The sequence below is a fragment of the Neolamprologus multifasciatus genome, chromosome 23, assembly GCF_963576455.1.
Source record: "Neolamprologus multifasciatus chromosome 23, fNeoMul1.2, whole genome shotgun sequence".
Classification (NCBI taxonomy): domain Eukaryota; kingdom Metazoa; phylum Chordata; class Actinopteri; order Cichliformes; family Cichlidae; genus Neolamprologus; species Neolamprologus multifasciatus.
Window position 1 is genome coordinate 8,544,743 of NC_140460.1, and position 22,391 is coordinate 8,567,133.

General features: G+C 41.2%; 2 protein-coding genes across 2 annotated transcripts; both read left to right on the forward strand.

The window, feature by feature from the left end:
• The first annotated feature begins 1,232 nt into the window (after positions 1–1,232).
• On the forward strand, positions 1,233–8,151 carry nrl (neural retina leucine zipper). Its single transcript, XM_085150354.1, has 5 exons — positions 1,233–1,669; positions 3,551–4,364; positions 4,475–4,774; positions 5,929–6,144; positions 6,390–8,151. The coding sequence occupies exons 2-5, from the start codon at positions 3,750–3,752 to the stop codon at positions 6,549–6,551; spliced, it is 1,293 nt and encodes a 430-aa protein (XP_085006480.1). The 5' UTR covers positions 1,233–1,669; positions 3,551–3,749; the 3' UTR covers positions 6,552–8,151.
• Positions 8,152–8,792: 641 nt separating this feature from the next.
• Positions 8,793–21,644, forward strand: LOC146490978 (GTP-binding protein REM 2-like). The gene is made up of 6 exons (XM_085150356.1): positions 8,793–9,254; positions 9,400–9,451; positions 16,930–17,239; positions 17,357–17,430; positions 19,221–19,398; positions 21,007–21,644. Exons 2-6 carry the CDS (start codon positions 9,407–9,409, stop codon positions 21,297–21,299), a joined length of 900 nt encoding a protein of 299 aa, XP_085006482.1. The 5' UTR covers positions 8,793–9,254; positions 9,400–9,406; the 3' UTR covers positions 21,300–21,644.
• Positions 21,645–22,391: the final 747 nt, after the last annotated feature.

Here is a 22,391-nt window from a genome sequence, read left to right on the forward strand (position 1 = left end):
AATACATAATTAAGACTCATTACAGTGTTTGAATGAATCCATAAATGGGATGAGCTTAATGGGTGAATCACTGCTGGAATGTATTTATTTAATATTAAACAGTGGTAATAGAAATTACACCAGAAAACATTCAATTCAGTTTTATTTATATAAAGCTAAACCACAACAGCAGTCACCTCAAGGCAAGTTATATTGTAAGATAGAGACCTACAATAACGCAGAGAAAATAATGAGAAATATTAGGCATCAAAAGCGCAAAAACAATACTATAAAAATTATAGGTATAGTATTGTATCAGTGGATATAATTACTTTATGTTGTAGACTGTCAACATAAAACCATGTTAGAATAAACCAACAGCCAGCTGGTTTAGATATTCAAAACCTGTGCTATATTTTTTTTAATTTTCTCTGGGGAATTTAGCACAATGAATTTTAAAAAGTGAATATATTCAAGTAAGATAAAAGTACCTTGAAATTGAACCAAAGCACAGTACGTGAGCAGATTGCACCTCTGCTGACAAGTACGTTGGACACTGGTTTAAATTGACAGTGTCCAATTGCTGCAACACAATTATTATCTAAATCCTGTAATTTAAAAAAATTTTTCAATGAATTCACCCATATTTCTTTGTTCTTCTGTGGGTTGTTGTTGTTTTTTTGTCTCGAGTCTCGAGTAAATATCCAGTGACCTTAATAGTAATACTCTACAGCTGCTTCTTTTTAAAACATCTTCCATTGCAGTGAAACATTTGAATGAAAAGGCACCAATCAGATGGAAAAACCACACAATCATTGTATAGTTTTAGACTCATTTGACCTCATGTGGTTACAGTGACAGGGTCTGTGGGTTAGAGAGTTTTTAAAACTTTGTCTTTAACCTGGTTGGCTGTAACAACTCACAGGTTCAATATTTAACAGCATTTTAGCATTAAAGCAGAGCTGCTCTTGACTCATTTTCAGTTCAGTATATGTGACTATCCACTGTGAGGCAGCACAGAGCCTACAGTCCAACTTGCAGCAACACAACTGTTAAAGTTGTTATACTCAGAGATAAATATTCAGAGATAATTGAGTAAACGTTCATGATTTTCAGAAGTGTCAGCGATACTTGTTTTGCAGAACAACAGTTTTGAAATGTAGTTGATGAAGGAAGCGATGCATGTATGAAGTGTTTTTGCTTCTTTCGCAAGAAATTTTATGTCGCGTCAAAGGAGAGCGTTGGGAATTTGGAGGTATGTGTGTGGTGTGTATGCAAGGAAACAGAAACGTGTAAAACAAGAAGAGAAAAAGAAACAGGAGTACAAAATATGAGATGGGGTGACAGAGTGAAGCGGGGGAGACATTGCCAGAGAGCGTGAACATGCCTGTGAACCATGAGAGAGGGATGTGGAGGGGAGAGACAGAGAGAGAGAGAGAGAGAGAGAGGAGGGGATTGCTGCAAACAGGGATTTGCAGCAGAGTGGACAGAAAGAAAGGGGGCAGTGGCACTCAGTAGCAGAGTGCTATACACACTCACATGCGCACGCACATGCACACACACGCTGTTTCCTCTGTGTCTCTTTCCAAACGTGTCAGTCAACCAGTCAGTCGATTATTTGTGTTTGTGTGTGTGTTCAGTGGGGACGTTGACAAGAGCTCGTAACCATCCTTCTTCTCTATGACCGACGGTAAGACCTTTTCAGTCACTTTGTCTGTTTGACCGTCTCTCACATCGGGCCTTTATCTCGGCCTGCTTTCACTCTACTTTTTTCTCTCATGTGTGTGTTTTTGCTGTAACTCTGGTCCGGAGCCAGATTGAGGCCTCCATGGAGCCCTGTCACTGTTTGCTTTCTTTTACAATCCATTTTGAGCCACAGGGGGTGAAAGTAATGAGCGGTGAAGCAGAGGCACTAGTCAAAGGTGGACTTTTTTTAATTAGGTGTTCATTTTATTAATAACAACTATTAAATCTGAAGGTCTGTAATTAGTATTGGCGGAAACCAGCTTTCTTTGATGCACTTACCCCTGTAGCATAATGGAAGTGTTGAACTTTTCAGTTATATTGTGAGGACACTACTTTTAGCCTCTTCATTTGTTTTTGAATGTTTTGACTAATTATGTTAATATTTAACTCATTTATCGTCTCAAATTTTTCTGTAAGTTACTCTAAAATATTGTCATGTGACTCTTTTTTTGTGTAAAACGAGTTTTTGAACATGAATTTGACTGCAAATGCATAAAAAAGGTCACATTTTACTATCTTGATATGTTACTTTTAACTTGTTATCAATTTCTGCTAAAAGTAAATTTACAGCTGTATAATAATTTTAGAAAGTCTTGGCCTCTGGATTAAAGTCTGAAGTGCTCGATAATTGGATTTGCTCTCTGAGACTTGTGGATCTTTCTGTCAAAAATGATTAAGCCTGTGAATTCCTGTGGTTCAACTGCTTATGAGCTCAGCGAGCAGATGTTTCTAGATATATTGCATTTCCTGAGCAACCTGGAAAGTATTTCTACGTGGAAGTATTCCAAATGCAAAACCTGACATGCAGAAGAAGATGTTTTCAAAAGGCATCTGACAGCACATTTTATTCAGTTTCTTCATTTAGCCAGGAGATCTTAAAAAGAAGAAATGTGACGCTCAGTACTGATATAATTACAAGAGAGGAAATGCACTTTTAAAGTGCACGAAACTTTGTGTTTTTTATGTACACAGACTGCTTACATGTGTGGGATGCAAGAGGTGTGTGCTGCAGATTAGTGTGTTAATATACAAACACAGCCTACCTTGATGTTTACCCATTTCTAACTGAACCTTTTTTTAAGGCATTTCATGATAGAATCAGTTTGACTTATATATATATATATATATATATATATATATATATATATATATATATATATATATATATATATATATATATATATATATATATATATATATATATATATATATTTACATCATGAATACATCCAAAGACCCCTTTAATTTAACCATTTCATATATATATGAATATATATATATATATATATATATATATATATATATATATATATATATATATACATATATATATATATATATATATATATATATATATATATATATGAAATGGTTAAATTAAAGGGGTCTTTGGATGTATTCATGAATGAGCTGACAGACCTTGGGAAGTACTTAAAGGAGTAGTGCAATATCTAATTTAAAGTCAAGGCTGGAAATTAAGTTCAAATGAAAAAAATCTGGATGTAAATGTATGTGAGTTTACCACTCCTCTGCAGCCTAAGGCCTGCAACACAACACACCTCAAAGATCATTGTCAGCTTTTATTATGGGTAATGTAGGCATCCAGTTTTAATAAGGAAAAAGAATGAGTGAAATTAAATAAAAAACACATATTTCTAGTTCGATGCATCATTTCTTTAATTTCATTCATTATGAGCGCTAAATCTATGCTGCACAAAATTAGTAACATTAATTACAGCTTATCAGCTCTTTATAGACAACATCAACCACCCATTACTCTTATCTCTGCCATCCAAACCCTTTTTTTTCCTCTTTGTTTCTTCAGGACAAAAGAAACAGAGACAAGGAAAAGGGGACATACAGTTTCTCACAAAAGAAACTCACCAACCAGTGGACTTTCTGACATCACCACTGCCGCTGTCTATGAGCTGCACTGAGTCAGAGGACTGGACTTTTCAACAATCCTGACACACGGAAAAACCCTGTTGAAGCTCCCGCCAGCAGCAGCAGCAGCGACAAACATCATGTCCTCTCCTTCCCTCCCCATGCCTTCTCTCCCCCCAAGCCCTTTGGCCATGGAATACCTAAACGACTTTGACCTTCTCAAGTTTGAGGTCAAATCTGACACTCCTCCGCTCCCTCCTCCATGTGCGTACCCTAAATCTGGTACCCACGACCCCTCCAGCTCTCCGTACACCAGCCACCCACCGCAGGACTCCAGCTTGAGCTCCAGCCCTTACAACTCACTGCCACCTTCGCCCACATTCAGCGATGCCCACCCACCCCCTTCGGGCTCTTCTTCTCTCTCTTCATCGTCCTCCTCCATCTCCTTTCCCCTCTCCATACCCAACAGTCTCACTTCCAACATCAGCTCCGGCTCTCAGGGGAACGTGGAAGGCAGTCCAGCCCATGGCGGCCCTCAAGGTCCGACCCCAGCCTCTCTGGAGGACCTGATCTGGCTGGCCGCACTGCAGCAACAGTTTGGAGGTGAGGTGACGGGGCCCGCCACTTTGCTGGGAGCCTTGGGAGGGGTGCCAGAGAGAGGGGACCGAGAGAGAGGGCAGGTGAATGGCTTCCTGGGGTGTGAGGATGCTGTGGAGGCCCTACTGAACTCAGCTGCAGCAGCTGTTAGCTCACAGGTAAGAATTTCTTATGCTATGTCAGTGTTATTATTCATTATACATATACCCACTAAACAACTGACTTTATACTTCTCTCTCCCTTCATCATTTGCACCTCCTCTCTTCAGTTCCCAGGTCTTTCTCAGAGTTCAAGCAGCAACCTGGGAGACTCAAGCAGCGACAGCGGAGGTGACATCTCCTGCGCCAAAGCAGCAGACATCTGCCACCGCCCACTCGTCTTCCTCTCATCAGGCCCTCCCTCCCTCCCCAACACTAACCCCGCTTCTGCTCCATACCCCCAACCCCTCAGCCCCCAGGGCCGCCTTCATCACCACCAGCATCACCACCAGCATCACCATCATCAGCATCACCCGCACCACCCCATGCATGGCAACCATCACCATCATCACCACCCACAAACCAATCAGGTACAAATCTATCCAGAATTGAAGAGAGGGCCTCATTATGATTATAATATTCAGCAGGAAGCGTTAATCAGTAAACCACGAGAAATTCCTGGAGGGAAAAGAAGTGAAGCGAGAAAACAGTCACATTAAAAGGCTGGGCGGAAGGAGGGAGCGATGGTCCAGCAAAGGATTAGGATTAGGCCATTACAACATGGTTATTAATGTCTTTGTCTATCTGAAGTATCACTTTAAGGATTATTTTCCACATGGCAACAATAAGGGAAGATAAATCTTTACCTAAGGGAAAATTTGGGAAAAAAATTTCCCAAAACAGTTTAGCAGCTGCAGGTATTCTGTAATTTAATTTAGTTATAATCTGACATCTGTAAATCTCTAAATGTTAGTATTTTAAAAGTTATACTGTAAATTTGCATTATTACAATAAAGGATGCACCAAGATTTTGGCTCAATGTTGCAGATTGTTATGTGTTATGTCATGCCAATCTTGAAAGACCTAAATAAAATAAAAAAGTTAAGCCACTTTTTCTAATTACTTTATAATGATTTCTCAGTTTTCATTACAAATAATGGGGAATAAATAGAAGCAAAGGCCTAGAAGCTCATGGGTGGTGCATCCCTTCATTCATTAACTGTATTTACAGCCGGCCTGTTATTGGTGCCCTCAGGAAGAAAAATGTTTGTTGATAAGTATTTCTGCTTAAAACTACATTAGTATCTTATTAATAAGTCAGTTGTGAATATTCTGCTCTGCATGTAAAAGGTAAATGAACTTTGTAATCTGTGTTCTGGTTGATCAAGATGTCTGGGTGGATCTCTATATGGAACACGGTGTGAGCTTATGATAATATCTGCTATTATTGCTGTGGGTAATCCTGATAACTGTCTCCCACACTTAGTCAGATTACATGACAGATTATAGACATGTGGTGCCAGAATGTGCCCCCTGACAGCCAGGCACGCTCACACACCACACACACACACTCAGTTTGACACATCATGTGTACACCATTCATGCCATATATGAATCTAAAGCTTTGCCAGAACCAGCTTCACACTCTGCACAACCTCCCATAATTTCCTGCATGTGTCTTGTTGCCAATTAATGGTGAGAAACAGCATATTCTTTATGCGTGTCGTCTCCATCTGTTCCTCAGTGCGGGGCGAACGAGCGTTTCTCTGATGAGCAGCTGGTGAGCTTGTCGGTGCGCGAGTTGAACCGACACCTGCGTGGAGTAAGCAAGGACGAGGTGGTGCGCTTGAAGCAGAAACGCCGCACGCTAAAGAACCGAGGCTATGCCCAGTCCTGCCGCTACAAGCGCTTACAGCACAGGCACGCTCTGGAGTCTGAGAAACATTTGCTTACCCAGCAGGTACACAGTCTTCAATTTCTTTTCATAAGTGTCAAACCTGAGATTTTGCCTCTTTTTCTACACTGGCATTAATCATTAATATCAGCCAGCTTTTTAATGGGAAATTCTGGTTTTAAAGTAGGTGAGGACAGCAAAAACATTACTGCTGACACACTCTGCAGATAGAATAAATAATGCACTCCAAGTGAGAATTTAGCTCAGCGAAGCGCAGATAAATTACAATCTTTCTCCTCCTTTCTTATCAGTTGGAACAGCTACAGTGTGAGCTGACTCGAGTGCTGAGGGAGAGAGACGCCTACAAGGCTCGCTATGAGAAGTTGCTCAGCACAAACCATGGTACCGGTGGTGACGCCCAGCCGACCCACACCAGCAACCCACCTTCCCCGCCCCCTGACTACTTCCTCTGAGTTTAATCCACAGGGGTGCACAAAGAAAATAGACAAGCCAGCGTGGAGCAATCAATAATGAGTAATCAGACTTGGAGCGCAGAAACAAGAACGTGTGTGTGTGTGTGTGTGTGTGTGTGTGTGTGTGTGTGTGTGTGTGTGTGTGTGTGTGTGGGTGCATGTGTGCATGTGTATGTGTGAAAGAGAAAGTGGAAGAGAGACTTTGGAAGGCTGTTTTGGGGATCATATAACTGTGAAAACCACCCTTGAATGACTAAAGGGGAACTGACTGTTAATTAATAGGGTTAGACTCAACCCTGGGCTGCTTCACAGGCTCAGATTTACTTAAATGTGAATCATGGTTGCACAAAAAAATGACTGAGAGTTTCCTGAGAGCTTCTGCTGGTGATATCAGTGCAACAGGTGACAAACACTAGTCTGAAAATGGATTTTAAAAAACAGCTTTATCTTGCAATAAAACTATTATAGTGTCTGACATTGTTATCTATGCAATATTACATATTTGCAATGTACTCTGCAAGTGAGTGATTGAGGCTCAGTGTAGTTGTTTTTTTTCTTTTCTTTTCTTTTTATATTAAGCTGCTAAAGCTGCAGAGGTCTGAGTAGTGCAGTGGTGTTGGATGTGGAGTGGTATGGGCTTGGATAAAGTATCCATGGCATGCAGTTAAGCTAATATTTCACAGTTGCCTACCAAAGTGTTTAAGCTCACCAAGACCTGGTATTCTTTGTAAGATTAATAATCATAGATTAAAGAATGTACAAGAATATCTTCCAGTGATTGTGTTAAATGAATAGCGGGGAAACTGACCTTTTGTTTTAGAAAAGAAATGTACTTTTGCCAGTTGGAATTGGCAAATTTCAGCCATTAACAGACTTGCTGTGTGCTCTCGAGAATGGGTTTTTACATACAGAGACATGGGGATGGTAGTGTGCTTAACTCGAGCAACCGCATATGAAAAAAGAGGCAACCCATTTCAGCAAGCAAAAAGAAAAAAAAGTGTGGCATGATTTGTGTGGTTGTGTCCAGTTCTTCAGACTAGGAAGCTATTTTTGGGCAGAAGGAATACCTCTGTTAAAAAAAAAAAAAAAAAGGAAAAAACATTGCTCTGTGAAAACACAGATCATTTTCATATTACTACAACATGCAGCACCACAGAGCTGGTCACTGTGGACTCGGGTACTGTGGGCTACTGATGCAACAGAAAATTTATGGTGCAGGGATGAAAAAAAAAATGCAAAAAAAAAAAAAAAGATTTAAAAGAAAATCTTCATGGAGACACATTCTTAATTGTCCCATGAATTTATTGCCAGGGTTAATGCATTAGAGTTATTTATTTTGTTTGGGTATAGGTTACATAAATTGTTGTTTTATTTATTCACTTATTTATTTGGTATTTATTGTTTATTTATGTACTGATTCTAATTATTTTTTTTGGTTTTATTCCATTAGCGTGTATTTTTACTTTCCTACAGTTTATTCTTTTATTCATTTGTGATTAGAATTAACATTATTTTACAACAAAGGCCCTTATCATGGTTTCCTGCTCCTGTTGTAGTGTGGTTTCATATGCATATACAATAAACCAATTACTTTACCATCCCTGTGATGTGTCACGGTTTGGTTTTTTTAACACCTTGCACACAGGTTTAAACCTCATCTCTCGATTCACCTATCCTAGCATCTGCCACTGTCAATCTCCTGGAAGCCTTTTCTCTGCAGCACCATGTCCGGCTCCATCTCTCTCTTTATCTCTGCCCCTCTATAGTGAGGCAGTGACCCTGGGTATGTGCTGTTTGGGATGACCTCATCTTCAGCTCTACCTCCCTCTCTGTGTCTCTCGCTCTCTCTCTGGCCTGTATAATAGGAGCAGGATTAGGGCTATAATAGCGCCCTGGCTGCTCACTGCCGGAGTCTATTGTGGCTTTGTGTGGGAGGGACACACCACTGCTCATGGCCATGTTCGCACTCTGACAGAAAACATGTTCATATACACTCCTTCGCTAACAGACTAGAAAATACTTTGGTGAACTGGAAATGAATCTGTCAAATAAAATATTGTGTGTCTTCAAAGAAATTAAAAAATAGGGCTATTAAACTTTGTAAGCAAATGGGTAGGCAATCAAGTCTCTGTTTTACAGCAGGGATAACCTAATAACACATTTTAAACATTCTCTCACACACACAAAAAAAAAGTCAATTAGGAATGTGATTACTTATGTTATAATGCCCCCTAGCGGCCGCTTCCTGCATCGCCTCCATCTACCAGAGGTCAGTGAATGCTTCGTGACTCTGAGCATCTTCCTACAGCACTGCTCCCTACATGCATGCATGCATCACGCTTCACTGCTATCACCGGGCTGCATTGCACCTGCAGTAAACATTTCCAGCACGTGGTAGTGGTGTCACCTCTCCTCTCTCGGCAGCAAATCAAGATCTGGAGAGCTTTTTAGGCGTCAAGTCAGTGAGTCACAGTAGTCAGTCTGTGGAGTGCTGATGATGAATGGCAGTACTGACTTACCGATCTGGACCTGGGCCCTAACCTGAGAACACAGAATGACAGCGAAGAGCGAAATGAAGAGAGTGAGATAGAGAGAGGGAGAGAGAGAGAGAGAGAGCGCTAGGGAGGGAAGATTGAGAAAGAGAGAGAGAGAGAGAGACCGCGCTTAGTGCTTACTTTTTAGTAGCTGATAACCACCTGACAGGTGAGAGATCATACCGGGCTGCTTGATAAGGGGTTCATAAAGTGAGAGTGGTGGGTGGGGGTGGCATGGGTGAGGAGGAAGAATGGTGATGATGCTCTTCCCTGTATATCTTCTGGAGTCCTCATTTCCGATCGCTTGATTTCAGTTTGCAGATGCCGACAGATGTGCCCGAAGACAGCGAGGAGAATGCGGCCACGGTAAGGTGCAGGAACGGAAAAGGAAAAAAAAGGAAGGGAACTGAGGTTATGTGGTGACGGTGTATGGTATTCTTGCTGAATCTGTGTGTGTGAGTGTTGTAGGTAGGTGGTGGTGGTGCAGGGAGGGGGTGTCCTGCATTACAAAATACGAGGAGTCAGTTTATAATGGAGTTACGGCTACAATGACTAATATTAACCACAATGAAATAAACAACCGATTATAATGGTGCTCAATAATTAACTCACTCGGTGCCTTAGTGCAGCTCAAACTTTAAATGTCATTTCAGCCCTCCAAGAACTTTATGTCGCCTTTCGACTGATTTTGGTTTTCATTAAACCTTTACTCTCAGGTTAATTGTCACCTCTTCTCACTTTATTATTACATCTATTTGCAGGGGGGGGATCTGCTATGTTATGGTTGTTGCTCAGTTCCAAGAAGTGAAGGTTATCCTTTAAGCAACAGGTTTACCCCATTAATTAACATTAATCCTCAGAAATCCTACCAATAGATCGATTTATTAATTTCTGAAAATATATGCATTTTCAAAAATTACTTATTAAGTTGCCATTGTTGTCAATCCAGCCGCTAAAAATGAAAAAAAAAAAAAAAAAAAAAAAAAAACACACAAAAACATTATAGCACTCAGTAGACAAAATAATTTGGTGTGTTTTAAAACACCCTCGGGCTAAATAATCGACACAGTAGAATTTAGCAGCTAAAATGCCAAATTTTTCTCTTCAAGAGTTACAAAAACAGCTAAAACAAGAATAAATATTGTCAGATGGACATAAATGTAGACTATATATTAGAGGTGGGAGCACTGATCTAAATACCAATAGTTTATCGATATACATATGGTGCCATCGGTATCTGATTGATACTAACGCAATAGAAATGATACTTTGTTTCTAACCGCTAGGATTCAGTATGCAGCACACATTTACATTTCAGGTCTCCAAAAAAAGAAATCCAGTTTCAAAATACATGAAAAGCTGAAAGGCCTGTTTTGTTGTGTTAACTGATTATTATGGAAAATAAAAACCACAGGGATTTAGAGGTGATCTCATAAAACATGGCATACTGATCTCACCTACATAAGCTGCCTTTATAGGTTAAAGTTATCAGTATGACTATTGGTATCAGCAATACTGGCCCTCTATTTACTTGGTATTGGATCCATGCAATATCACAAATATATCTAAAAGACTGAGGTAGATTCTAAATCAGGGGTGTCAAACTCAAATACACAGTGGGCCAAAATTCAAAACTGGAACAAAGTCGCGGGCTAACATTAATATTTATTGAAAAAAAAATCTTCCTCCAGATATAAGAATGAATCTTTTCTTATGGACTCAAATAAGTTTTGCTGGAAAACTGAATATGGAACAAGCAAAGCTTAATACTAAACAATATATATATATTAGCTGTATAATACCAGTAGGCCAGCTCTAATAGTAATTTGGTATGGCTTCGCGGGCCAAATGTAATTAGGCTGCGGGCCAAATTTGGCCTGCGGGCCAGAGTTTGACACCTATGACTTATGGCAAAGTTACAGTCTCAATGTTATTCTTTATTTTTTTTCTCAGTGTCTTCTTGAGGGACAGTATGTGTATATGTGTACGTGATATTAAATGAATGTTTAAGTGCAGGTTATTGTGCAGACTCAGCACAGAGCATCAAAGAGTTGATTTGTAGTGTGTCACATCAGTGTGGTGGCAGCCAACATCAAAATAGCGTTGTCAAAAATGACAATAGCGGTGGCATTTTTGTTATTTGTGTTTTGTAATCTTTATAAAAACCTAGAAAATACCACCTCTTAATCTTTGGTATATGGCGAGGCGCTGTGGACATCCAAGTTTGTGATTGTGTAGATTTTTCAAATCAATACCATGGTTGCATCTACTGAAAATCTCTGTGAAGCTTAAATCTCAGTGACCTTGACTTCAAGGTCAGAGGTCAACTTTTCTGAAAATCGGAGGAGTTTCACATTTATAACACAGGTATGTCTACTAGGAGGCTGAAGGGTAGCACTATATATTTATAAACAATCAAAAACAACAATTTAGTTCCAATTTGTATGGAATTTATTTCTGTAAACATGGTGTTTTAGGTCGGATTAAAGGACTCATGTGATGGTAAGTTGTCCGCTGCTCTGCTTTGAATATTGGTAGGCTGTTTTTTTTTTTAAATTTTCACAAGAATTGCTAGTTCCCCTAGAGTTTTGGCCACCCCAGCAATCAGAAGATTCCCTATGAGCAAGCATTTAGCGACAGTGGGAAGGAAACACTCCCTTTAAAAAGGAAGAAACCTTCGACAGAACCAGGCTCAGGAAGGGACAGCCATCTGCCACGACTGGTTGGGGTGGGGGGAGTGAAATTTAAAAAAAAAAAAAGCCAAAGTGATAATTATTGGAGCAGCTTAATTAATATTTCCAGTGTAATTTGCTGTTAATATCCTTTTCCAACCCCAGTTTGTGTTTTTATCACTTTTGTCGAGGGTGGAAGATGCCATGCTGGAGATTGACTCTGTATGGTTTTTCAATGTTGATACTTGGGAACCTGTTGGAGAGGCCAGGGTTGAAAAAGGGATGCCGTAGAACCTGAGAGGGTGTTATCCGCTGGTGTGCATCCAAGGCCAACATCTCTTTAATTAGGCTGACAAATAAGCGTTGGCCATCTTCAGGTCCTCGTCTAAACATCATTATTTGTTCGAGGTCATCCAGACGTTTAAGTTTTATGTATCTTGTCTCCAAAGATTCATATCCTGTCTCGTATTTAAATTGTTGGGCGGTCTTAAATGTCCAGCGTTGTTGGTTGTAGTTGTAGTTGTCTTTTGTGAAATAGTCTTCAGTGTACACGCCAGGATCGAGAACATGATCTGGTGGCTGACCCTGAGTCTCTATGATGAATTTCAAAACATCATAATATTTTTTTCCAGGGTAGAGTGGCACCCCTGTAACAAGCTCAACAGCCACCAGCCCCAGAGACCACATGTCACATGCTTCGTTATAAGGAAGGCCAAGCATAACCTCAGGTGCACTATAACCAACTGTCCCCACACGGTCACCAGGCATCACTGCAGACGCAGGACATGCGAGGCCAAAGTCTATAAGTCTGACTTTGACTGGAGACTCATAGCGGTTTACAACCATGATGTTTCCAGGTTTGAGGTCAGCGTGCACTATTCCCAAAGAACCCAGGTGGGACAGAGCATTTGTGAGCTGACCTAAAATTGGCCTGACTTCGCTTATGGGGAGACGCCGGTTATTCGGGTCCCCTATGTAGTCCCACAGGCATTGATCAAGGAGTTCAAATTTCAGGCAAACTCTCTCTCTGTCAAGGAAAAAGCCGTTCCATTGAACAATGTTTGCGGCATCTGGATCCAACCTTCGCAGCTGCTCCAGGATGAAAATTTCCTTTTTTGCCTGTTGCAGAATATCAGTGTGGTTCTTGTTCACCTTAATAGCCACAGCTTGGTTGGTTTTGGTATCACGGCATTTGGCTACAATACCAAAGCCCCCTTCTCCGAGGAAAGCCTCTACCTTGTAGTGGTTTCCCAAAATGCTCCCTTCAACTATTTCAAGCTCATCTGAGCTGAAGGATGGGCTGGCTGATGTGTGGACGAATACTTGCTGAGAAAATTCAACCGAGTTTTGAAAACTACAGTTGATTTTCTCTGATCTCTTGCATTTCAAGTTTGAAGGGTGCTGAAAGACCACAGGGTTTTGTGGTCTTTCAGCACTCATGTCAATGCAAGGGGAACTCTTAGGGTTGAAAAAGGGATGCCGGAGAACCTCCGACGGTGTTATGCGCTGGTTTGCATCCAAGGCCAGCATCTGTTTAATTAAGCTTACAAACAAACGTTGGCCATTTTCAGGTCCTCTTCTAAACATCATTACTTGTTCGAGGTCATCGAGACGCGTCAGTTTTATGTATCTTGTCTCCAGGGACTCATATCCTGTCTCGTACTGAAATTGTTGGTCAGTCTTAAATGTCCAGCGCTGTTGGTTGTCGTTGTCTTCAATGAAATAGTCTTCAGTGTACACGCCAGAGTCTAGAACATGATCTGGTGGCTGACCCTGAGTCTCTATGATGAATTTCAAAACATCATAGTCTTCATTTCCAGGGTAGAGTGGCACCCCTGTAACAAGCTCCACAGCCACCAGCCCCAGAGACCACATGTCACTTGCTTCATTGTAAGGAAGGCCAAGCATAACTTCAGGTGCACTATAACCAACCGTCCCCACACGGTCACCAGGCATCACTGCAGACGCGGGAGATGCGAGGCCAAAGTCTATAAGTTTGACTTTGATGGGAGACTCATGGCGGTTTACAACCATGATGTTTCCAGGTTTGAGGTCAGCGTGCACTATTCCCACAGAACCCAGGTGGGACAGAGCATTTGTGAGCTGACCTAAAATTGGCCTGACTTCGCTTATGGGGAGACCCTGGTTTTTCCGGTCCCCTATATAGTCCCACAGGCATTGATCAAGGAGTTCGAACTTTAAGCAAACCCGCTCTCCGTCGTGGAAAAAGCCGTTCCATTTAACAATGTTGGCGGCATCTGGATCCAACCTTCTCAGCTGCTCCAGGATGAAAAGTTCCAGTTTTGCCTGTTGCAGAATATCAGGGTCGCTCTTGTTGACTTTAATAGCCACAGCTCGGTTGGTCATGGTATTACGACATTTGGCTACAATACCAAAGCCCCCTTCTCCAAGGAAAGCCTCTACCTTGTAATGGTTTCCCAAAATGCCCCCTTTAACTATTCCAAGCTCATTTGAGCAGAAGGATGGGTTAGCTGACATGGTGAAATGTGTCGGCTTGGTCAGTGAATTGCTAAGTAACGCGAAATTCTCTCAAAACTCTCCAAAAGGGTTTGCTTACTGTCAGGTCAAGGTCCGTTGAGCAGCAAAGTTTAACAGAGCAAAGCTCCTATTTAAGGGTTTTGTCTCTCAGCAAGATGATGACATCACAAGGGATCAAAGGCATTCTACTTTGGATCAAAGGCGTTCTATTTTTGATCAATGGCATTCTATTTTTTCAGTTGAAACACTGAAAAAAAAATAGTGTTTCAACAGGGCAGGCTGGCGCCCTGTGGGAGGCAGAGGTGATAGGGTAAGGATGCAGAGGATAAGAAAAGATCTTATCTGTCAGCTCATCAGCGAGCAGCCGCAGAATCACAGGTGCAGCTTGGCAGGGGATGGAGAGTGAAGACAAAATCAACAATGACTTATGGCAGGGGTGTCAAACTCAAATACACAGTGGACCAAAATTCAAAACTGGAACAAAGTCGCGGGCTAACATTAATATTTATTGAAAAAAAAATCTTCCTCCAGATATAAGAATGAATCTTTTTTTATGGACTCAAATAAGTTTTGCTGGAAAACTGAATATGGAACAAGCAAAGCTTAATACTAAACAATATATATATTAGCTGTATAATACCAGTAGGCCAGCTCTAATAGTAATTTGGTATGGCTTCGCGGGCCAAATGTAATTAGGCTGCGGGCCAAATTTGGCCTGCGGGCCAGAGTTTGATACCTATGTTCTAAATGGACTGAGATTTAAGCCAGTAGCAGTGCCTTAGACCTGCATTATTTCCAAACACCAGCAGGGGTTGAGTCTTCTGGTTGCCACTGAAAAGAAGTCTGTAGGAAATAAACCCTAATGCTCTCTTGCTCTATGGTCCCACTTAAGATGTTTCTGGTGAGTCGTGGTCCCAGTTGCTTGTCTCAAATCATGTTAAATACACCAGGGTCTTCATTTTTTAAATAATGGCTCTGATTAGATACAGAAAGAGCTATAGGGACGGTCTACCGTATGACTGAGAGGTCGCTTACAGTGTTTTTTGGTTTCTCCATAGAATCCCACCCTCACTCATCACATCTAGTTCAAAGTACTACACTTTGGGATGAATTCACAGGACTTCACAAACTAAAAGGCAATGGCAGGGTAGCTTTTATAGACAATCTATAGCACAAACACAATGCCAAATTTGATCCCAGCTGATTCAATGTGTAACAAGTTTATTGATGCCATTGCATTTAAACCCATCCGACACTCATTTAATATCTTTAAGATTTACAGCCAAATCTGCTCTGTGGTGTCATGACGGTGACAATGGTGGAAAGAATTGTAAGGCATAGTTGTAAACATTTTGAAAAGGGTGTCTTATAACACAACTCTCAATTTTTGCTCAAAGGTAAATCAATAAATAGTAGCAGGAGAAGAAAAGCTAAGATTACAACACCTGCTACCTAACCCAGATACCCATCTGATGACTCAGCCTTTGGGACAACAAAGCCTATTTGGGCCAAGAATTCCTGTTCTGTGCACCTGTAATTGTTTGATAATGAAGATAAATTTGTTTTTAAAAAACCTAATAAAGACATAACTCTTCATCACATGACAGCTGATGGTCTTGAAATTTAATCTAAGCAAATATAATCTCTCTTTTGCTCTTTGCAGGGTTTGTTTATTTCCGTGCAACCCAAATCTACTCAAACATGATTGCTCAGCACCGCAAACAAAAACCAAAAAGCTTTCAGTGCCAAAGCTCTTGCCCACAGAATCTGCATATTTATATCCAGAGTCTATTTATTGTGAGGCCACATTGCTTGCCTCCTTTCGCTGACCTTAGTCAGCTGTCAGGTTGACACTAAACGGTTTCTCTAGGTGTTAAAACGTGAACCCAAGCTTCACAGTATGAGTGTGTTGCTAATGTGAGAAACATTTTCACAGAATATCATGAAGAATATGATGGACTGGATCCATTTGAAATAGTATCATCACATAGTTTGACTACTTTGGGGATTTTGCTGCACAAATAGCAGACTATGTATTACAGTTAAGTAAACTTGTCTTTGTCAAAAGCATTGCTAAAAAAGTCTATAGACAATAGCCATGTCATAATTCATTATATATGTAGTGTGTTCCCCTTGGGCTGCTTGCAAAGAGTAATATCAGGTCCAGCAGTTAGTCAGGTTCTACTCCATCCTAGTATTGCTGTGTTGATAGGCCACTGAGGAGCTTTTTGTTCATTATGAGATTTATTGAAGCAAGGATTTCCAGTGCTTCACTTATGTTAGTGACTAATAAGTATATCTCCCTGTGCACTCTTTGAATTTTCAGGGTTTTAAAAAGAAGTTCTTTCTGTCTTTGAAGTCCATTTAAGGGGAACTGCTCATTTTTAAAACTACATTCTTTCCAGTTCAGAATAATCCTTATTTATTTTCCCGAACCTTAGGGCAAAGCCACAGCCAGTGCTGTGTGCCTGAGATGATCCTATCAGGGATATCTACAACCTAGAGCTTTATGATCATAAACATTTTTGCACATAGAATCCACAACAGAAAAATATAGGGAAAAATAAGGAGAGGTTCATGTAGATCAGGTTTTGGGATTTGCTCTGGTTGTCATGTGGGAATCACTATTTCACGAGTGTTACACTGTCTGTCTATGTTCTTTTTTCCCACCAGTGTGACAGTATGACTCTGCCCAGCACTCCAACCGTTCGCAGAGGAAGCACTCCTCTGCCAATTAAGCACCAGCTCAGGCGAGAAGAAGCCGTCCACGATGAATGTGACTGGACGTCAGGTGCGGCCGGGCCTTCGGTGTCCCCAAACAGTTTCAGCCCTGCCTTGGATGATACTCCAACCGTGACTGTGGAGGGCAGACCTGACGGGCCACTAAGGATTGCTCTCCTGGGGCAGAATGGTGTTGGGAAGTCCTCTCTGGCCCTGGCCCTCGCTGGAGACATGGACAGGACTGCGTCTGTGGATTCTGATGGTACTGTGCTGTTTGTATGCAGAGCAATATATTGCGGTGGAGGAAGTGAGCAGCAAGTAAATAAATCACAGTGCCCATTTCCCTCCTGAGACCTAACTGCTGCTCCTTTGTCCTTAGGGGAGGGTTATGTGCACACAGTTACCGTGGATGATGAGGAGAGCACCATCATTATCTATGACAACTGGAGACAGGTGAGCTAAACAACACTTCATAGCTCCCACTCTGCTTCCTGCTCCCTCATTAGGCCAGTGAGCCCTCTGTGCAGCTGTATACAGTGTGTTCAGCTGCTTTTCTGTGCTGAAATACTTGGACTGCTTTAAGAAGAAGCAGCTTAAATTGCTCCTTTACAGTTTAGATTTTTCAGCACTTGGTTTCATTTGCTTTTCAGTATTTAAAGAACTCTGTGTGCTGGGAGGGATAAAGCTTCACTGTATTAAGAGATTAACTGGGGTAATAGAAAAAGAGTTTGAAAGAGCGTTGTAGAGAAATTTGCGAGCAGAACTGACAGCATATTAATGCATGAACACGAGTATATCACAGCACTCGTGAGCACAATTTTATTGTTGGGGGCAGGGTAGACTGCCTCTGATAGATTACTAATACAGCTTACATTTGACATAAAAAATGGTTCAGTTACAACATATAAACAAATGCTTACTGCATATTTAGCATTCGATCTGCTCACGGTGTGCACAGTATTTGGAGCACCCTGCACTGTTTATTGCCATCACTGTAACAAAAACTGTCAAGCTCAGAGAACTGTTGGACAAAAAGGGGACAGTCAATCTGCAGCATCTGCATCTGGTCGACTGAAAGAAAGCTCATTATCAGGTTGTTTTCCACACTTTCTTCTTTTCCCGTGAGTGCAGCGCTGAGGCATCAGCGTGTGGATGTGAATAGGAGAGAGAGAAACATACAGAAGGACAGGAGTCGCCCACAGAGCTGGTGTGCCAAATGACTGCATTAATGTTTCTGATTTAGGTGCATGTGCGAAAACGCTGAAGCTACACTCTTGTGGCACAATCTGTCTTTTCTGATGTGGGGGATTGTAATGTGTTACTCCTCGTGCTACCAGATGTGAGAAATGCTAAAACACACTAAAACTGTGGCTTTATAAGGAATCTCCATCCGTCCATCCTTCTAACTGCTTGTCCAATTTAGGGTTGTGGCAGGAGCTTACCCCAGCTGTTGTGGGTCAAGAGAGGTTGGGTACAGCTTGGACAGGTCACCAGTCTGTTGTAGATGTAACATAGCGAGACAAATTTACTATTTATGCTCGCATTAAGAAATTTTCGCATTTAGAAACGCCAATTATGTCTTTGAACCCTGGGAGGAAGCTGGTGTACCTTGTGAGAACCCACGCAGGCACGGGGACAACATGCAAACGCCACACAGAAAGGCCTCAGTTGGCACGTGGATTCAAATCTGCCGTGAGGTTGCAGCGCTAACTACCACACCAAGGAATCTATTTATCTAATTTCCCAGTTACACCATTAGGGTTCATACGTTCCTTTTGGTCTGTGCTCAGTTGTAGACTTAATTAAAATTTAATGAAAACTCAGCGGACCATGGCAGCACTGACTAAAGACAAAGTGATGGTGAGTTAATTTTGTGTGAAGAAATCACTCAGGAATTTGATATTTTTGGAGTCCCTTTGCTGCTCGAAGAGGAGTGTGCAGCTGTTGACTAACAAGGGTTTCAGGTAATGTTAAAAAGACAGATCAGCCACCTGCTGGTTCTTCAAACACAATCTTTCTCTTTTCTGTATTTTTAGGGTTGGTGGAAATATTCATCAGGAATGGAAAGTAAAACATTATGAAGGAAAAAGACTTTGATTCATATGCAAAATACTACATCAGTTTGAATTAGAACCTTTGAGTTTGTTTTGGTTTTTTTTTATTTATTTCATTTCTATTTTAGTGTCTTATATTTCACAAAGAACAAAAATGCATCATCCTCTGTCCTTCTGCTTGTCATTAAGGACCTGTCGGCTCTGCAGAGTGAGGTGTGCGTCTTGGTGTTTTCGGTGACCGACAGGCGTAGCTTCCACCGTACCGCGCAACTTCGGCTTCTCCTGAGAGAGACTCAGCCCCAGACTCCAATAATCCTCGTTGGTAATAAGAGTGACCTCGTTCGCACGCGTGAGGTCACCTCTCAAGGTGAGACGATGATCTTTTTTGATACGTTACACTTTACATTACTCTTTCATATAAAGTATAAACATTTCCTTTGGGAGCAGATTCTTTTCACAGTTTAGTTCTGTTTTGGCTTTCTTCATTACACTTGACGTTGACATTTTACGCTCTTTCTTTCTCTCCATAAACAACGTAAATGTGAATGTCATGCTTTATTGCAGTGTGGGAGTTTAATTACAGTTAAAGCAAAAGCCTGTTCACCGTGACTACGCTGCTTGTCCACACGCCACAGTTTTATATCACACAGGCTATGAAACTACATACTTTTCAACCCAGTGTATGCCATTCTTCCTTATTTAAATGACCCTGCAATACTGCAGAGGGAGATCATGGCCTGCAGTGAAGATAAAACTAAAGACAAATGTGCTACAGAACTATATAAAGAAATTAAAGTAAACCAAAGCGAAAAATTCCAGCTTGATTTAGCTTATACAAGCTCTGTCCTTGTTTACTTAATCAGTTAATATTAACTATCACTATCACAGGCGATCTAGTCGTTGTATAAACCTCTTGATGACATGCTTCGTATTGCGTGTTTTGCACAGTTGGAAAACTATGAAAGATATCTCACTTAGCATGCAGACGTCTTCCCTCCAGCGCAGTTTTCATTACCAAGAGATAAAAGCTTGCTCTTGCTGTTTTAGTTATCTTTTTCAGACTTTAACCCTGAAAATTTCACTTTTAAAGGGTAATTGCTCCTTTGAGTAGAAGATCCTTCCATAACCCCAGCTACAAGCCTTAGATGATACACAACATAGCATGGTTGCTAATGACTTACTGTGTAGTCACAATATTTACAGCTACCTGTCCTTATTGATTCAGCTGTGTACACACAGATCTATTTCATTTATTCAGCCATACTTTACAGTGTGTTTTACGATGTGCTGACGGGAAATAGCGGTGGGCCTGGGATAAATGGCCAGGTTCGTGTGATGGTTTATGTTGTTATAATGGCCTTTTTCTGTATTCTGAACACAGATTAAGGCACGGATCATAAACCTGCAACGTAGTGCTCAACATTTCAAGAAAGTTTTGTGACCATAATATTTGTGACAGTATATATATTTAAAAAAAACTGAACATTTTCTTAATGCTTGCAGACCTGCATAAAGTGAGCGCTAAAGTATCCTTAACAAGTGCTTAACACTATCACATGGAGTGCATGTACTGAGTGTAGCTAGTAAATCTCAGTGGAGTCACTCATTTGTTTTTGTGTTGGACATCACCAGCTGCTGGTATCTCCTCTTTCATAGCCTGGTTGTATTCCCTGGTGTGTTTTTGCCTCAAGTGGTGAAACATGTTTGTTGTTTCCACCTTAAGCGGGAACATTTTTATCATATATTTCCCAAGTATTGTGCTTTGTTAGCGTAGCCTTCTTAGTCGTCACTGAAGGCTGACATGCAGCTCTTCCTCTTAGATGTGTCCTGGCTTGGAACCTCTACTACCAACAATCTATTACAGGTGAAGGAGTATCGAAAGGTTTATATGGATGAAAAGACATGTGGCTCTGAATATAAGCTGTGACAGCTGCCTTTTTACTGATCTCCTCCGTCTCCTGTTTTCCTCTCACAGAGGCCATGTCTAGCGCTGCCCTTTTCAACTGTCTGTATCTGGAGATCTCCGCCTCTCTGGATCACCGTACCGCGGAGCTCCTGGAGTGTGCGGTGCGACTAGCCAGGGGCCAGTCTCCCTGGCCTCCGGGGACAAGCGCCGAGGACATGAGCGGAGGAGGGCAACGTGAAAGCATCACATCTCGTGCCAAACGTTTCCTGTCCAATCTGGTGCCTCGGTACCCTCGAGAGCGAGAGGTGGGGAAGTTCCTGAGGCAGAAGTCCCGCTCCTGCCACGATCTGGGAGCGCTGTGATGGTGCCCCACGGGGAGCAAGTGGTTAGATTGTTAACAGGGATAGCTGGAAGGGATGTATTATACCAACAAAGAGAAGAAGATGTAGTGATGCAAATGAGTAGACAAGACAGGAGGAGTTGAGTGACTAAGAAAATGTGAAGGAAACAGTGATAACAGGACAATGTTGTGAGGCTCACTCATCAGAGGATGATTGTTGATAGGATGATATAGAAACTCTGTAGACAGAAAAGGAGGTGATAAAATACCGTTGTAGAAACATGTAAATAAACTGTAGTAGTGACATTTAACTGCAACCTTCACAGCTTTGAGAACTAAATAAATTGCTTTTTTGAGTCTTGAGAAAGTGAGTGCACAGTGGCCTTGAGGTCTGTTATTTTACTATCTGCCACGTGTTTTATACACTGAATAGGAAATCGCATTAAAAACAGTCCAAGCCCCAGATGAAGTCATGAGCACACATTTTCATAACTCATTTACAGGTTATGCTTTTCTGATGATTCATTTATTGTTCGTGAGCTATTATAGTACGCAGTAAAACAGTGAAAGGCCAGTGATGACAGGCAGGAATTAAAGAGCTTTATTTTTAAAAAATGGACTCAAAGAGCCCAGCATGAGAATAAGAGAAGGAGCAGAAAAAGGAAAGGGAGATTATTGTATATGGAGTGATTGTTGCCATGTTACTGTTGTCAAGGAAACCTGGAGGCGTTGAGGCTTACACATTATGTCCATTTCAGCTCTGTGACTGCACCTCTACCCTTTCTGGTGCATGTCGACTGCGAGAGAAGAAGTATGATTCGTGCAGCAAATCATATTTTTAAGTATGGAATTCGATCCAAATTAAAATGCAGAGACTTTTTTTTATTATTATTATCAGATATCAGCCTCCATGCACTCATGTGAACCACGCTCGGAACCCTCAGCACTTCCATCCTCCCACTGCCACCCACACGTGAACAAAGATTTAGCACATCACAGGTCATTATACCCATCATTTGTTATCAAAGGGAGAACTGGGATATAATACAAGTAAAAAATAAAATGGTGGCATGATATTCTGACTCATTCCCTTGGCTGCAAACTACTGGAACGA

What these genes read in the sequence shown, in the direction of transcription:
- nrl (XM_085150354.1), top strand. Translation starts at nt 3,750, where the DNA reads ATGTCCTCTCCTTCCCTCCCCATGCCTTCTCTCCCCCCAAGCCCTTTG. An exon ending in CAGCAGCTGTTAGCTCACAG is followed by an intron (nt 4,365 to 4,474) that starts GTAAGAATTTCT and finishes TCCTCTCTTCAG; the next exon opens with TTCCCAGGTCTTTCTCAGAG. An exon ending in AACATTTGCTTACCCAGCAG is followed by an intron (nt 6,145 to 6,389) that starts GTACACAGTCTT and finishes CTTTCTTATCAG; the next exon opens with TTGGAACAGCTACAGTGTGA.
- LOC146490978 (XM_085150356.1), top strand. Translation starts at nt 9,407, where the DNA reads ATGCCGACAGATGTGCCCGAAGACAGCGAGGAGAATGCGGCCACG. An exon ending in TGCGTCTGTGGATTCTGATG is followed by an intron (nt 17,240 to 17,356) that starts GTACTGTGCTGT and finishes CTTTGTCCTTAG; the next exon opens with GGGAGGGTTATGTGCACACA. An exon ending in GCGTGAGGTCACCTCTCAAG is followed by an intron (nt 19,399 to 21,006) that starts GTGAGACGATGA and finishes TTCCTCTCACAG; the next exon opens with AGGCCATGTCTAGCGCTGCC.